Source organism: Rhinopithecus bieti, unplaced genomic scaffold (genome assembly GCF_001698545.2).
Source record: "Rhinopithecus bieti isolate Rb0 unplaced genomic scaffold, ASM169854v2 scaffold_9899, whole genome shotgun sequence".
In the NCBI taxonomy this organism is placed as follows: Eukaryota; Metazoa; Chordata; class Mammalia; order Primates; family Cercopithecidae; genus Rhinopithecus; species Rhinopithecus bieti.
In genome coordinates, this window is record NW_016806979.1 from 562934 (window position 1) to 578383 (window position 15450).

At 53.4% G+C, this 15450-nt stretch overlaps 1 protein-coding gene across 1 annotated transcript in view; it reads left to right on the plus strand.

Annotated features, from left to right (window-relative positions):
* OGFOD3 (2-oxoglutarate and iron dependent oxygenase domain containing 3) overlaps nt 1-15450 on the plus strand; it is a 25291-nt gene that overhangs the window by 2926 nt on the left and 6915 nt on the right. The window contains exons 2-8 of the mRNA XM_017879170.1: nt 1504-1640; nt 1744-1973; nt 5762-5837; nt 7935-7977; nt 10869-10933; nt 11871-11927; nt 13142-13295. Coding sequence (XP_017734659.1) covers nt 1504-1640; nt 1744-1973; nt 5762-5837; nt 7935-7977; nt 10869-10933; nt 11871-11927; nt 13142-13295 — 762 coding nt within the window. The remainder of the gene's footprint in view (nt 1-1503; nt 1641-1743; nt 1974-5761; nt 5838-7934; nt 7978-10868; nt 10934-11870; nt 11928-13141; nt 13296-15450) is intronic.

The following is a 15450-nucleotide window of genomic DNA, read 5'->3' on the forward strand; positions in this document are numbered from 1 at the left end:
GACCATCCTGGTAACATGGTGAAACCCCGTTTCTACTAAAAATATATATATATACAAAAAACTAGCCGGGCGAGGTGGCGGGCGCCTGTAGTCCCAGCTACTCGGGAGGCTGAGGCAGGAGAATGGCGTAAACCCGGGAGGCGGAGCTTGCAGTGAGCTGAGATCCGGCCACTGCACTCCAGCCCAGGCGACAGAGCGAGACTCCGTCTCAAAAAAACAAAAAAAAAAAAAAAAAAAAAAAAAATTTTCCATTTCCTTTGAAATTTTTTGAAAAACCGGAAAAAAATTTTTTTTAGCACCTAAATGGTTAAAAAAAAAAAATTTCCAGTTCACTTGTACATTTTCTGAAATACTGAGTAACAGTTTTTGTCAGCACTGAATGGTTAATATAGAAATATAGACTTTTGAGGCTGGCCGTGGTGGCTCTTGCCTGTAATTGCAGCACCTTGGGAGGCTGAGGCGGTCAGATTACTTGAGGTCAGGAGTTCGAGATCAGCCTGACCAACATGGTGAAACCCTGTCTCTACTACTAAAAATACAAAAAAAAAAAAGCTGTGCGTGGTAGTGCACACCTGTAATCCCAGCTACTTAGGAGGCTGAGGCAGGAGGATTGCTTGAGCCTGGGAGGTGGAGGTTGCAGTGAGCCGAGATGGTGCCATTGCACTCCAGCCTGGGCAACAAGAGTGAAACTCTGTCTCAAAAAAATGAATAAATAAAAATAAATAAATAAAAGAAATATTGTCCTAATATACCTTAAATTAGCCTTTATTCAAGTTTTGGAAATACGTATGTCCGAAGCCCTTCTCTTCTCGGCGGTGGGACAGACCCAACACCTGCTCCTTGGAGCAGACGTGAAGCTTATTTTACAGGAGGGGAGTGAGCGCGGCCCTGATGGAACACCTGAGCTGTAGGGGGCTCACCTCTGCCCCACTCTGGAAACAGCCTTCCTCCAGCGGCCCCCGTCCTTAGGGTTCACCCTTGCATGGAGGCCCCCATCACTACCAGCCTGTCCTAGAACAGCTGCACCACAGGGCACCCCATCCTGTCCCATTTTGCTAAGCAAACCCTTTTAAACATCCTTATTTTGTTGTGAAACGTCTCACATTAAAGTGGCATTTATTTATTTATTTAGATGGAGTTTTGCTCTCATTGTCCAGGCTGGAGTGCAATGGAACAATCTTGGGTCACTGCAACCTCTGCCTCCCGGGTTCAAATGATTCTCCTGCTTCAGCCTCCTGCGTCGCTGGGACTACACAGGCATGTTCCACCATGCCTGGTTAATTTTTTTTTTTTTTTTTTTGTATTTAGTAGAGACAGGGTTTCACCATGTTGGTCAGGCTGGTCTTGAACTCCTGACCTCAGGTGATCTGCCCACCTTGGCTTTCCAAAGTTCTGGGATTACAGGCATGAGCCACTGCGCCCGCCTCAAGTGGCCTTTATAAGGAACATGTCTGGCCTTTTTTTTTTTTTTTTCTGCTTAAAACCCATGGGTCTCTATTGCAGTGTTTCTCAAACTCCCTGGCTCAGGAGGCAGCTAGTGTGTATTGGAGACCCCTGAAGGGAAAGGGAGGGAAGAGTCCGTGTCTCCTGAGTGGACAGCGCTGGCCCCAGGCAGGAAGCCCTCGTTTCAGGGGTGAGGTGTGAGTGAAGGCCGGGTCATGGTGCATGCACTTTGATGATTGGGGAGCGTTTTCTCTGGCCTCACTCTGCATTTGGGTGACATGGCCTGTTTTCTGTTCTCAGCACCAAGAAGGACCGAGCCCCGCGGGAGGTGCAGAGGCTTTGGCAGAGGCCGTGGCTAAGGACTGCGGGCCTGGGGGCCGGCCTTGTGCTCACCGCACTTCTGCTCTGGAGCAGCTTAGGGGCCGAAGACGGGGTCGCAGAGGTCCTGGCCCGCCGTGGCGAGGTCGTGGCGGGGAGATTCATCGAGGTGCCCTGCTCTGAGGACTACGACAGTCACCGTAGGTTTGAAGGTACAGTGCCACAGGCTCTGCGGTAGTTCAGGAAAGTAACGCATTAAAATAAGACTCAATGTGGTTAAAGGACATTGGCTGAGACGAAGAGGTGGGAATTGGGTTGGATGTGATATGCTTGGGGGTAGCAGACGACCTCTCCCCTCCTGCGGGCTGGCTAGTCCACACCTGGCTGGGAGTGCAGGTGTTTCGGGCCCTGCCCATCACTGCCCGGCCACGGTCAACGTTTTAGTAAGCTGTGCAGTCCAGCGGAGGAGATGGTTTGCCTTAGAAAGATAGGGATGAGAAAGTCAAAACCAGAAAGGTTTTTTGACTGGAGAATGTGGTACAGTCGGAGAATGTTGGGGGAAAATGTAACAAGGAGCGACCGACAACCCTTCTGTTGTCCTGCGCCCCAGCTCCTCTCCCCCGCTCCTGTTCTGCCTGGGCCTGATATGGGGGTGGTGGTGGTTCCAGGGCAGCCCAGAGCCTGGAGCAGCGCTGCGGTTGGCAGGGCCGGGGTTCAGCACCCTGGAGAGCGCATGGCCCCGGAGCAGGGCTGACCGGGCCGGCCACTGCAGACCCCGCTGCCCGTAGGCCTCCTGTCACTTCTGTTTTCTTGAGCATTCCATGCCATCTGGATGTTTTAAAAATCTTAGTTTTAAAATCCAAGATGCGCGACTGGGTTTTGAGGCAGAATTCAGGTTTTAAAAAATTCAATTCAATGCTTTGCACTTTAACCAAGAAAAGATTGCCAAGTTCTTCCACAAAGGGGCGCCGTTGTGACGCACGTGAACGTGGTCCCAGCTGCGCCGCAGGGAGGGACGGGACCGCCTGGGGTCAGGAAAATAAACGTGCTTCTGTTGTGGGTTGTTGTGAGTGCTCTCTCTTTCTTAGCAGTTCTCTCTCTAACATCCCAGTTTTGCAAAACTCTTTTTTGAATACCAGCACCAAGCAGAATTTTTTCTTGCGATCATTAATAATTTATCAACATTAAAAATAGTTGGAATGGCCTGGAGCAGTGGCTCATCCTCAATCCCAGCACATTGGCAGGTCCAGGCAGGAGGATCGCTTGAGGCCAGGAGTTCAAGACCAGACTGGGAAACACAGTGAGACCCCATCTCTACAAAATAAAAAATGAGCCAAGTGCGGTGGTGCACGCCTGTACCCCCAGCTCAGGAGGCAGAGGTGGGAGAATCACTTGAACCCAGGAGGTTGGGAGGTCGAGAGGTCGGAGCTGCAGTGAACCTAGAGTGCACCACTGCACTCCAGCCTGGGTGTCAGAGCGAGATCCTGACCCCTGCCAAAAAAGAAAAATGTTGGAATGAGGGAGGGGGGATGGGAAGTCCATGTTTAATGGGTTTGGGATTTCACCTGGAGGCGGAAAAGTTCTGGAGGTCAATTGTGCCTGATGCCACCACACTGCACACTTTTTAAAAAGCTTGGTGGCCGGGTGCGGTGGCTCAAGCCTGTAATCCCAGCACTTTGGGAGGNTGGACGGAGTGTCACTTACTCTATTGCCCAGGCTGGAGTGCAGTGGTGTGGTCTTGGCTCATTGCAACTTCCGCTAAGCCTCTTGGGTTCAAGTGATTTTCCTGCCTCAGCCCCCTGAGTAGCTGGGACTACAGGCGCCTGCCACCATGTCTGGCTAATTTTTGTAACTTTAGTAGAAACGGGGTTTCACCCATGTTGCCCAGGCAGATCTCAAACTCCTGACCTCAGGGGATCCACCCGCCTCGGCCTCCCAAGGCGCTGGGGTTACAGGCATGAGCCACTGCCCCGGCCTCTAATTTTCATTATTATTGTTTTTTAACTCATGAGGTACTTGGAAATTTAAAAAATTTCTAAATGCATGAGATTTTTGGTCATTTTCTACAACTTTGTGAGTATTTCTCCTGACCCACGCTCATGTGCACAAATTCTCATCACCAGTTTCTGTCCCCTTCACCCACCAGTTATGGAAAAGGTGCATCAGAATCTCCAGAGTGTGGACCCAGCAGTATCTCTGCTTTGGCTGCCATATGTGTCATGGGGCAATGTTGTCTGCTGTTTGCTGTCCCTTCCCCTTCCTGTCGAGTCGCTCCTGTGTCACAGGGGACCCTCTCTTCCCTCTAGTGATTCTCGTTGCTAGTACAGAGGCTGCGCCACAGGCCTGTGTGGCTCTCATTGCATTTGCCGTTTGCTTTCCGCTTTCCTGTGTCCTCATGTTTAGTGGGGGAAACCTTATAAAAAAGCATAAAATGACTTTCTGTTTTTGAAATAAAACGCCTATGTCCAATAGATCATTTAACCACATGTAACTACAGCCCCCCTTCCCTGATATTCAGCCAAGTGGAGCTTTGTTTATCTCCTGGAACAAGGTCATCATGGTGCCATGTGATGCCTGGGTCCAAGCCCCTGATGCTGGTGCTCAGCACTGAGTGCGAGGCTTTTATTCCCATGGTCCCGAGGGGAAGGCTTCATGTCCAGGCTCAGGGTTGGCTTTCTTTTTTTTTTTTTTTTTTTTTTTTGTTTGAGACGGAGTCTCGCTCTGCCGCCCAGGCTGGAGTGCAGTGGCCGGATCTCAGCTCACTGCAAGCTCCGCCTCCCAGGTTTACGCCATTCTCCTGCCTCAGTCTCCCGAGTAGCTGGGACTACAGGCGCCCGCCACCTCGCCCGGCTAATTTTTTGTATTTTTAGTAGAGACGGGGTTTCACCGTGTTAGCCAGGATGGACTCGATCTCCTGACCTTGTGATCCACCCACCTTGGCCTCCCAAAGTGCTGGGATTACAAGCTTGAGCCACCGCGCCCGGCCGTGGGTTAGCTTTCTAGGCAGGACGTAGGGAGAGGGAGGAGAAGCAAATTGTGGAGTCCCGGTTGGCCCATGTCCTGGTGCTTGTGGGCTGCCGTCTCATAGTCAGGCATGGCCTGCGGCCTGCCCAGCACACAAAGCCAGCTGCACTTCGTACCAAACCACAGGGGCGGATGGCTGGGCCCCTCTCTGACACTCTGCTGTGCCTTGTGCATCTGGGCGATGCTGCCTCAACCACCCTGTCCCTGTCCCAACGACCCTGCCCCTGCCCCGACCACCCTGCCCCAAACACCCTAACTCTGCCTGACCACCCTGCCCCATCCACCCTGCCCCTGCACCAATGACCCTGACTCTTTCCTGTCCACTCTGATCCTGCCCCAACGACCCTGTCCCTGCCCCAAACGACCCTGTCTCTGCCCCTGCCCTGGCAACCCTGCTCCTGCCCCGACCATCTTGCTCCTGTCCCAACGACCCTGTCCCTGTCCCTGCCCCCGACCACCCTGACCCCCATTTGAGCTGCTGCTTCCTCTTCCCTCTCAGCCTCCGCAGGTCACCGAGGTACGGGGAGAGACAGGGGGATGTGGGGAACAGTTCCCTATGCCCTGGGGAAGGACTGGGACCAAGCTCTGCTCTGGTGGTCTCAGGAGGGTTTTCCGCTCTGGTGGTCTCAGGAGGGTTTTCTGACGGTGCCTGTGGGTGTCTGGACCTGCAGTCAGTGATGGTTCAGGAATGCTGTCGACTCCGTGTCTGGGGCTTCTGTGGCTTTCCCAAGGTTTGGGGCAGCAACTGGTGCTTCTGGATTAAATCTCCAGTTGGAGCCACTGGAAGCCAAGGACGCCCAGTGAGACATGAACTCCAGACGCACTGCACAAAGCGCATGCACTCTGGAGAGCTGTGGTTGTGTGTCTGAAATTCACATTTGACCAGGCGTATTAGCCAGCTCTGGCCCCGATCCCCTGGAAGGGCATGCACCGGTGGCCTTGGAAACTGTGTCTCACCCTGGCTGTCCCCTCCCAGGCTGCACCCCCAGGAAATGCGGCAGAGGTGTCACCGATGTCGTCATCACCAGGGAGGAAGCGGAACAGATTCGCAGGTAACCGCCTGTCCCTGAGCACCGCGGGATTTAAACAAACACATGCGGAGTGGGGCCAGGGTGGAAAGCAGAGCATTATTAGTAATAAAGTGGTTTTAAAGATTTTATTGCTGGGCTCGGTGGCTCATGCCTGTAATCCTGGCACTTTGGGAGAGGGGCGGATTGCCTAAGTTCAGGAGTTCAAGACCAGCCTGGGCAACACGGTGAAATCCTGTCTCTACTAAAATACAAAAAATTAGCTGGGCGTGGTGGTGAGCACCTGTAGTCCCAGCTACCTGGGAGGCTGAGGCAGGAGAATTGCTGGAACCCAGGATGCAGAGGTTGCAGTGAGCCGAGATCGCACCACTGCACTCCACCCTGGGCGACAGAGCAAGACTCCATCTCAAAAAAAAAAAAAAAAAAAAAAATGTTTATTATAATTTTATAAGAATTTCTGGGCTGGGCACAGTGGCTCATGCCTGTAATCCTAGCACTTGGGGAGACCAAGGCGGGTGGATTGCCTGAGCTCAGGAGTTTGAGACCAGCCTGGGCTCATGGCCAAACCCCATCTCTACTAAAATACAAAAAATTAGCCAGGCGTGATGGCATGCATTTGTAATCCCAGCTACTCAGGAGGCTGAGACAGGAGAATCGCTTGAACCTGGGAGTTGGAGGTTGCAGTGAGCCGAGATCGTGCCATTGCACTCCAGCCTGGGTAACAGAGTGAGACTCTGTCTCAAAAAAAAAAAAAAAAAAAAAAAAAAAAAAAGAATTATGTACTTTCAAGGGCCAAGCTCATATTTTCCGATTTCAGAAGAGGAGACCATGGCCCTCAGCGAAACAGTAGCTGAGAGAGTACCTGGAGGCCCGGGCTCCTCTGCAGGGGTCGTGGCTGCCTCTGGGGGCTGCTGCTGAGTGCCCCATGCTCCCCACGGAGCCTCCAGGACACTGCCCAATGACCACTCAGTGTCTGCCCTGAAACTGCCTCCAAGGAGCCCTTCAGCCCACCTGGCTGTGACTTGTGGCAGCACAGGACGCCACTCAGAGGCCACTGGTGCTGGACTTTTCTTACTGAGATCTTAAAAGAAAGTTTTGATTTTCCAACCACTTGTTGAGATGCTAAGCCTGTGCAGCCCTGGGCCACGTGCCCCGCCCTGAGATTCTCCCCAGGGAGGCTGCCCCCGAGGATGCTGCCTAGCTCCATGGGGGGTTACTGCGTCTCACTGAGGCACCGGCGTGTCCCCGCTTGGTGTCCACAGGCGGCTCCCAGCACCTGTGGCAGCTCGGGGCGGTCCTCTCTGGTCCAGCACAGCTGGTGCATCCGTATCTTTCTCCCACCATGGGCAGGGCCCCTATCTCCTGAGCTGGTGAATCTCAAAGCTTCCCCCGCCTGCCTGAGGTCCCAGGAGAGATGGGGAGCAGCGGGCCCTCCCCTAGATGCTCCCAAGGCTCCTTAGCTTGGCCCAGGTGGCTTTTGATATTGAAGATGAGCGATTAAGCCCAGCCATTCATGTCTTCCCTCCCTCCCTCCCTCCCTCCTTCCCTCCCTCCATCTCTCTCTCTCTCTCTCTCTCTCTCTCTCTCTCTCTCTCTCTCTCTCTCTCTTTCTTGACTGAGTCTTGCTTTGTTGTCCAGGCTGGAGTGCAGTGGCATGATCGTGGCTCACTGCAACCTCTGCCTCCCAGGTTCAAGCGATTCTCCTGGCTCAGCCTCCAGAGTAGCTGGGATTATAGGCCTCCAGAGTAGCTGGGATTATAGGCACCTGCCATCACAACCGGCTAATTTTTGTATTTTTAGTTGAGACGGGGTTTCACCATGTTGGCCAGGCTGGTCTCGAACTCCTGACCTCGTGATCTACCCACCTGGGCCTCCCAAAGTGCTGAAGCCCAGTCGTTTCTAAGCTGAGTCAAATATTGACAAGACAGCAATGGCAGTATTGTCGCTTATGCACTGAACTTTGAAAGTTGAGTCGTTTGGTCTAAATATTTGTTTACATCATAAACATGAAACACGCAGGACCCACTAACATTGCATTAATTGTGCTGATTGACGTTTTGCCTAGATGATACATTATAGACAATTCCAGTAACTAAATTCTGAATTATTTTCTCCCTACAGCATAGCTGAGAAGGGGCTCTCCCTGGGAGGATCTGACGGAGGGGTGAGTTGAATGTAGTTCCTGCCCCCTTTATTTCACCCTTTAACTTTGCTCTCACTTGGATGGGAAGGGGAAGGCACAGACGTGCAGGGTTCCCTGCATGCCCCCAAATGTGGGTGAGGCCTGCCATGGTGTTTCTCAGCACCCGCCGCAGCAGCCGCGCCTGACTGAAATCTGTGCAGCGGACCCTCACTGGGGAGAGTGTGTCCTTAGATGTGCGTGGCCATCTCTTCATGGCATGTCACAGCCTGCCTGGCTGCAGTTCATGTTGGGGGAATAGAGGGGGTTGGAAGCAGGGAGCCGGCAAGGGAGAGGGGTGGGAGCCCAGCGAGGAGATGGCCGTGTGCGCTGGACGCAGGAGAGCCCATGGAGCTGCCGGGAAACAGCAGAGCCTCCGTGGGACAGACATGCTGCAACGCATCCTGCAACCTCTGAACTGGATGCCTCCATGGACGCCCTGTGGGGCTGTTGTCCCCTGTGTGACGCTGCAGGGTGTCGGCTGATGGCCTCGGAGAATGTGTTCACCTGGAGCCCGTGGACATGATCTGATCTGTAAAAGGGACCTTTGCAGATGTAATTAACTTAAGGATCTCAAGATGAGATCCTCCCGGATTTAGGGCCCTAAATCCAATGGCAAGTGCCCATAGGAGACAGAGGCAGGGGGAGACTTGAGAGGGAGGAGGAAAAGGTCCTGTGAAGACGGAGGCAGAGATGGGAGTGGTGTGGCTATGGGAAGAGGCGGGCGGGACCTCCCCAGGACCCTGCCCACACCTCGATTTTGGACTTCTGGGCTCCAGAACTGTGAGAGAATAAACTCGTGTTGTTTTAAAGCCCTGGTTTGTGTTACCGCAGCCACAGGGATCACGGAGTCACCACCCGCCGTGGCCTCACCCTCCTGACGGGCAGTGACTGGGAGTCAGTCCCCAGCGCAGCTGGTGTTAGCACAAATTCCCATGCGGTTTCCTCAGGGTTATTTTCTTGCTTGGTGTGTGGAATTGTCTGAAGATCTGTTTCTCTCTGTGTATTTGGTGATCGCTTTGAATTGTAATCACTGAATAGACCTGAGTCTGCATCTTTGAAACTTCTAAGAAATTAATTTATAGACTCTAAGAATTTCAAAGTATTTCTGTGATGGTCTGTGTGACTTTTTTCTGCAAACTCTTTTCTCTTGGGTTCTGAAAATTAAGTTCTTTTTTTTTTTAGACGGAGTCTCGCTCTGTCACCCTGGCTGGAGTGCAGTGGGGCAATCTCCGCTCACTGCAACTTCCGACTCCTGGGTTCAAGTGATTCTCCTGCCTCAGCCTCCTGAGTAGCTGGGATTACAGGCATGTGCCACGATACCCAGCTAATTTTTGCATTTTAAGTAGAGACAAGGTTTCACCATGTTAGGCTGGTCTCGAACTCCAGACCTCAGGTGACCCACCTGCCTTGGTCCCCCAGAGTGCTGGGATTACAGGCGTGAGCCGCCATACCCTGCCTGAGTTCCTTGTTTTATTTCAGTTTGGTTTGGTTCAGTTCGGGGGCTATCTGTTACAGGTCTGCGAGTCGGTGGGTTTGTGTTCCACCACTTCCTCCACGTTCACATGGGAAGTTGTCCTGCACAGAGCTGGCTGGGCCGTTGCGTTGGGTTCAGTTACCGTTCAACAGGCCCACGCTAGGTTGGTGCCACAGGACCAGTGGCCATGACGATGAGGAAGGGGCAGCAGTGGGGCTCCTCTGGGGTCATAGGTGGGGTGACTGACGTGGGCTGGAAGCCTCTTCCTCCGAGGATGTGGGGAAGGACTAAGAGGTGGATGGTCAGGCAAGAAATACTTCAGTGCCTTACAAAGTGATGACTCAGGCCTGGCATGGTCCGTGCTGTGGTGCCAGCCACGCAGGAGGCCAAGGTGGGAGCACCACTGTGAGGCGTTTACTCGAGAGAAGTCAACACTTGCCTACAGGGACACGTGATTGTGACTGGCATGGAGCTGCACAGAGACGGCGCCAGACTGAAAACAGCCCACACATGCCACCATGCCCACCCCCTGGTTTTTATTCTTTAGGTCACAGGGAACAAAAGTGTTTGGTCCCGGAATATTTTTGTTTTTTTTTGAGATGGAGTTTCGCTGTTGTAGCCCAGGCTGGAGTGCAATGGTGTGATCTTGGCTTGCTGCAACCTCTGCCTCCCAGATTCAAGCGATTCTCCTGCCTCAGCCTCCCAAGTAGCTGTAATCTCAGCTGGGATTACAGCTACTTGGGAGGCTGTCTCTGTAACTTTCCCAGTTACAGCTGGGATTACAGCCCGCCACCACGCCTGGTTAATTTTGTGTTTTTAGTAGAGATGGGGTTTCACCATGTTAGCCAGGCTGGTTTTGAACTCCTGGCCTCTAGCAATCCACCTGACTCAGCCTCCCAAAGTGCTGAGATTACAGGTGTGAGCCGCTGCACCTGGCAGGTCTGGGAGGATTTTAAGAAAGTCCTGGGTTGAGACTGGGTGCAGTGGCTCATGCCTGTAATCCCAGTACTTTGGGACACTGTGGTGGGAGGATCACTTGAGCCCAGGAGTTTGAGACCAGTCTGGGTAATATAGTGAGACCCTATCTCTACTGAAAAAAGAAAAATTAGCCGGGTGTGGTGGCGAGCGCCTTTAGTTCCAGTTACTTGGGAGGCAGAGGGTGGGAGGATTGCTTGGCCTGGAGCCTGGAATATTGAGGCTGCAATGAGCTGAGATTTTGCCACTGCACTGTAGCCTAGGCAACAGAGTAAGATCCTTTTTACAAAAACAAACAAACAAACAAAAAAAACCTGAGGTGTGTGCAGGACAGACCTTGGTAACTCGCATTTACCATCTGTGGATTTTAACAGCCGTTGCCATTGCTGCGGCCGCACGCTTTACTCCACAATGTCTTTTCCAGGCATCCATTCTGGACTTGCACTCAGGGGCCCTGTCTGTCGGGAAGCACTTTGTGAACCTGTACAGGTGAGCGCTGCAGCATGACCTCAGTGCTGGCTCTGAAAGCTGAGTGAGCGGCTCCGTGCCTCCTAGCCGTGGACATGTGGATACGTGGACACGCGGACATGGGGACACATGAGGTGTGTCCACGTGTCCACGTGAGGGAGAATCTGGCTTGGTGCAGCCTCAGGGCCTCAGTGGCTGTGATGTTGGCCGGGTCCCTCGTGGCTCACTGGGACACAGGAGCTGGGAGGTGTGGGCTCTCTACAGCCTGTGGGCAGGGGGCTTGTTCATGAAGCTTTAGGGGAATCTGGTGTTTTTTGTGGGCCGAGGGACAGAAGGGATGGGAGCAAGAGGCAGCAGAGGTGGGAGGCTCCCAGGAGCAGCTCCAAGAATCCGATGGGGCCTCTGATGCTCCATGAGGGCCCGGGAGAGCAAAGAGACCCTCCCCGCCTGGATCCGTGTCAGCCTCACGCATTAGCCCCAGGTCCCACTCCCAGCTGGCTCCTTCTTTGTTTTCATTATTATTATTATTATTATTTTGAGATGGAGTCTCGCACTGTCGCCTAGGCCAGAGTGCAGTGGCACAATCTCGACTCACTGCATCCTTGGCCTCCTGGGTTCAAGCAATTTTCCCATCTCAGCCTCCTGAGTAGCTGGGATTACAGGTGCACACCACCATGCCCAGCTACTTTTTGTATTTGTAGTAGAGATGGGGTTGCGCCATGTTGGCCAGTATGGTCTCGAATTCCTGACCTCAGGTGATCCACCTGCCTTGGCCTCCCAAAGTGCTGGGATTACAGGCAGGAGCCATCGCACCTGGCCCCTTCTTTATAGCAGTTATCATTGTGGAAACGGAGTTGCTATGAGTTGATTTTCAGGGACCTGAGGAATGGCTGAACTGAAAGGAGATGAACAACAGATTAATGAAGTGTGACCTTTGTGAATACTCCTTTTTTCACAGATACTTTGGGGATAAAATACAGAACATCTTCTCAGAGGAGGACTTCCAGTTATACCGGTAAGGAGGAGTGAGGTGTGTGGGGGTTTGCAGGCAGGGTGGCCTGGGGCTGAGGGGTGTGATGGACCTGACCAGTCTGGGGAGGCCCCACAGAGAGGCCCAGGGGCCAGGGCCAGGCCCGCAGAGGCGAGATCTCATGGAGCAAAGGCTGGGGCAGGCCCAGCGTGGCCAGGATGCGCCCAGGTCAGTGAAACAGATCTGGAATCCTGCGGCTGCATCCTGGTCAGGACCTCTTATTTTCTGCTGCGTAAAATCAGACCAGTTTTAAAAATTCTGCCGGATGAGTCTGGGTGCGGTGGCTCGTGCCTGTAATCCCAGCACTTTGGGAGGTGAGGCGGGCGGATCACCTGAGGTCAGGAGTTCGAGACTAGCGTGGCCAACATGGTGAAACCCCATCTCTACTAAAAGTACAAAAATTGGTTGGGTGTGGTGGCGGGTGCCTGTAATCTCAGCTTCCGGGGAGACTGAGGCAGGACAACTGCTTGAACCCCAGAGGTGGAGATTGCAGTGAGCCGAGATTGCACCACTTCACTCCAGCATGGGTGACAGAACAAGCCTCATCTCAAAAAAAAAAAAAAAAAAAATTCTGCTGGAGGAGCCCAGGTTGAGATGAGGACAGAGGAGCCAAGTGTCACACAACCATCCCAGGACACACGAGTGCCCCCTCGTGCCCCGCATGGGCCCATGCCCACCCAGATACCCATTTCAGAGCCACTCTGGCCTGGCACGTGGGGTCTTCTGAGTGAGAGTCCCCTTGTCCCCAGTACAGACACCCCATCCACATTTAGCAGGCTCCCCGCCCACTCCCCACGCCATGTCCACGCACTTCACACACCCATGTCGGGGGACAGCAGCCTCTGCCTTGCTGAATAGAAGGCTGGGCTGCAGGCCCTGCAAATGCAGCCCGGGGGCTCTGGCATCTGGGGCCTGACTCTACACCAGCCTCCCCAGCGTGGGTCCCACAGGCGCCCTTCTCCTTTCCCACAGTCCTGCTGCTGTGGTCTTGCGCCTGCCTCTGGCTGTTCTGCGCCTGGGCTGTGGGCTGCGTCCTTCTCAGGCAGAGCCGGTATCTGTTCCCGGTGTGCTTGGGAGCCCCCGCCCCGTGGGTCCAGAGCGCGCGCGGGCTGGTTCCTCTTCCTGCCGCCCACGGGTTGGGACCCACGGGCGTCCCCTCCTGCCTGGGGCTGCGCTGACGGCTGTCATGTCCTCTGCAGGGAGGTGCGGCAGAAGGTCCAGCTCACCATCGCCGAGGCTTTTGGCATTAGCGCGTCCTCACTGCATCTGACCAAGCCCACCTTCTTCTCCCGCATAAACAGCACCGAGGCGCGGACGGCGCACGACGAGTACTGGCATGCGCACGTGGACAAGGTGAGCGTGCCCACGGACAGGGTGGTGTGAGTGGGCAGGGCGAGCGTGCACGTGGACGAGGTGAGGCCCGTTCTCCTGCATCCTGGGTCTACCACAGGGCTGCCTTTTGCAGCATCCGCCGGCTGTGTGCACAGTGTTAGGACTGATTGGTTGAGACAGAGTCTTGCTCTGTCGCCCAGGCTGGAGTGCAGTGGCGCAATTTCGGCTCAGTGCAACCTCGGCCTCCTGGGTTCAGGGGATTCTCCTGCGTCAGCCTCGCAAGTTGCTGGGACTACAGGCACGCCCCACCAGACCCGGCTAATTTTTGTATTTTTAGTAGAGACGGGGTTACGCCATGTTAGCAAGGCTGGTCTTGAAATCCTGAGCTCAGGCAATCCTCCTTCCTTGGGCCCCCAAAGTGCTGGGATTACAGGTGTGAGTCACCATGCCCGGTGGGTGTAAGCATTTAGATGTCTTCCTCTCTGAGGGTTCAGGGCACACCCGCAATCTCACTGATGGAGTTGGAGAAATAAAATTTCTCATTTGATGATGACAAGAAGTGGAGAACCCAGCCCACACGGCCTGTGGTTACCCCATTGTTATTATTCACAGACTTACGCTCAGCCTATTCCAGCAGATGGCCTCCACTCAGCCACTCATGCTCTCCATGGCCCAGGTCTCTGTGTTGTCTCTGGGAGCTTCCTTCTACCACTTTCTACCTTTCTTTCTTTTATTTCTTTTGAGTTAGGGCTTCACTCTGTCACCCAGGCTGGAGTGCAGGTGTGCAGTCATGGCTCACTGCAACTTTGACCTCCCAGGCTCAAGCCCTCCTGCTGCCTCAGCCTGGGACTAAGACTATAGCTGGGACCACAGGTGCGTGCCCTGATGCCTGGCTCATTTTTCTAATTTTTTGTAGACACAGGGTCTCACTATGCTGCCCAGGCTGGCTTTGACCTCATGGGCTGAAGCAATCCTCCCGCCTCGGCCTCCCAAGGTGCTGGGATTATAGGCGAGAGCCATTGCCCATTCCATTCCTCCCCTCCCCTCCCCTCCCCTCCCCTCCTCTATTGTTGGAGTTTTGCGCTTGTTGCCCAGGCTGGAGTACAATGGTGCGATTTTGGCTCACTGCAACCTCTGCCTCCTGGGTTCAAGTGATTCTCCTGTCTTAGCCTCCCAAGTAGCTGGGATTATTACAGGTGCGCACCACCATGCTCGGCTAATTTTTGTATTTTTAGTAGAGGCGGGGTTTCATTGTGTTGGTCAGGCTGGTCTTAAACTCCTGACCTCAGGTGATCTTCCCTCCTTGGCCTCCCAAAGTGCTGGGATTACAAGCGTGAGCCACCGTGCCCGGACTTTTCTTTTCTTTCTTTTTTTTTTTTTCTTTGAGACAGTCTCGTACTGTCATCCAGGCTGGAGTGCAGTGGATCGATCTTGGCTCACTGCAACCTCCGCCTCCTGGGTTCAAGCAGTTCTCCTGCCTCAGCCTCCCAAGTAGCTGGGATTACAGGGCGTGTGCCACCACGCCCAGCTAATTTTTGTATTTTTATTAGAGACGGGGTTTCACCATGTTGGCCAGGCTGGCCTCAAACTCCTGACCTCAAGCAATCCACCTGCCTCAGCCTCTCAAAGTGCTGGGATTACAGGTGTGAGCCACCGCACCTGGCCCTTAATAAAAGATTTTAGAAGATAAAAGTAAAGCACAGCTAATAAAAAGAATGGTATTATAGCCATTCTTTAAGGTTGATTTTTATGGTGTAGAAGCTGTGAGTTCCCTTTATACAGTCAACCTGGATGGAAGTGGTTGAGTGGCACTGTGTCAGCCCCAGAGCTGAAGCTCAAATACAAGGTTAAAGCCAGAAAGCACCTGGCTGGGAAGATCAAACTCTCACTCCCCCGCTGTGCCCGCTGTGACAGTAAGATAGACGGCCAGCTTTCTGTGCCATGTGACATTTGTTACTAAATTCTTCTTCACGTGCAGCCTTTTTTTTCTTTTTTTTTTCTTTCTTCTTTTTTCTTCTTTTTTGAGACAGAGTCTCCCTCTGCCACCCAGGTTGAAGTGCCGTGGTGCGATCTCGGCTCACTGCAACCTCTGCCTCCCGGGTTCAAGCCATTCTCCTGCCTCAGCCTCCCGAGTAACTGGGATTACAGGCTCACCACCATACCCGGCTAATTTTTT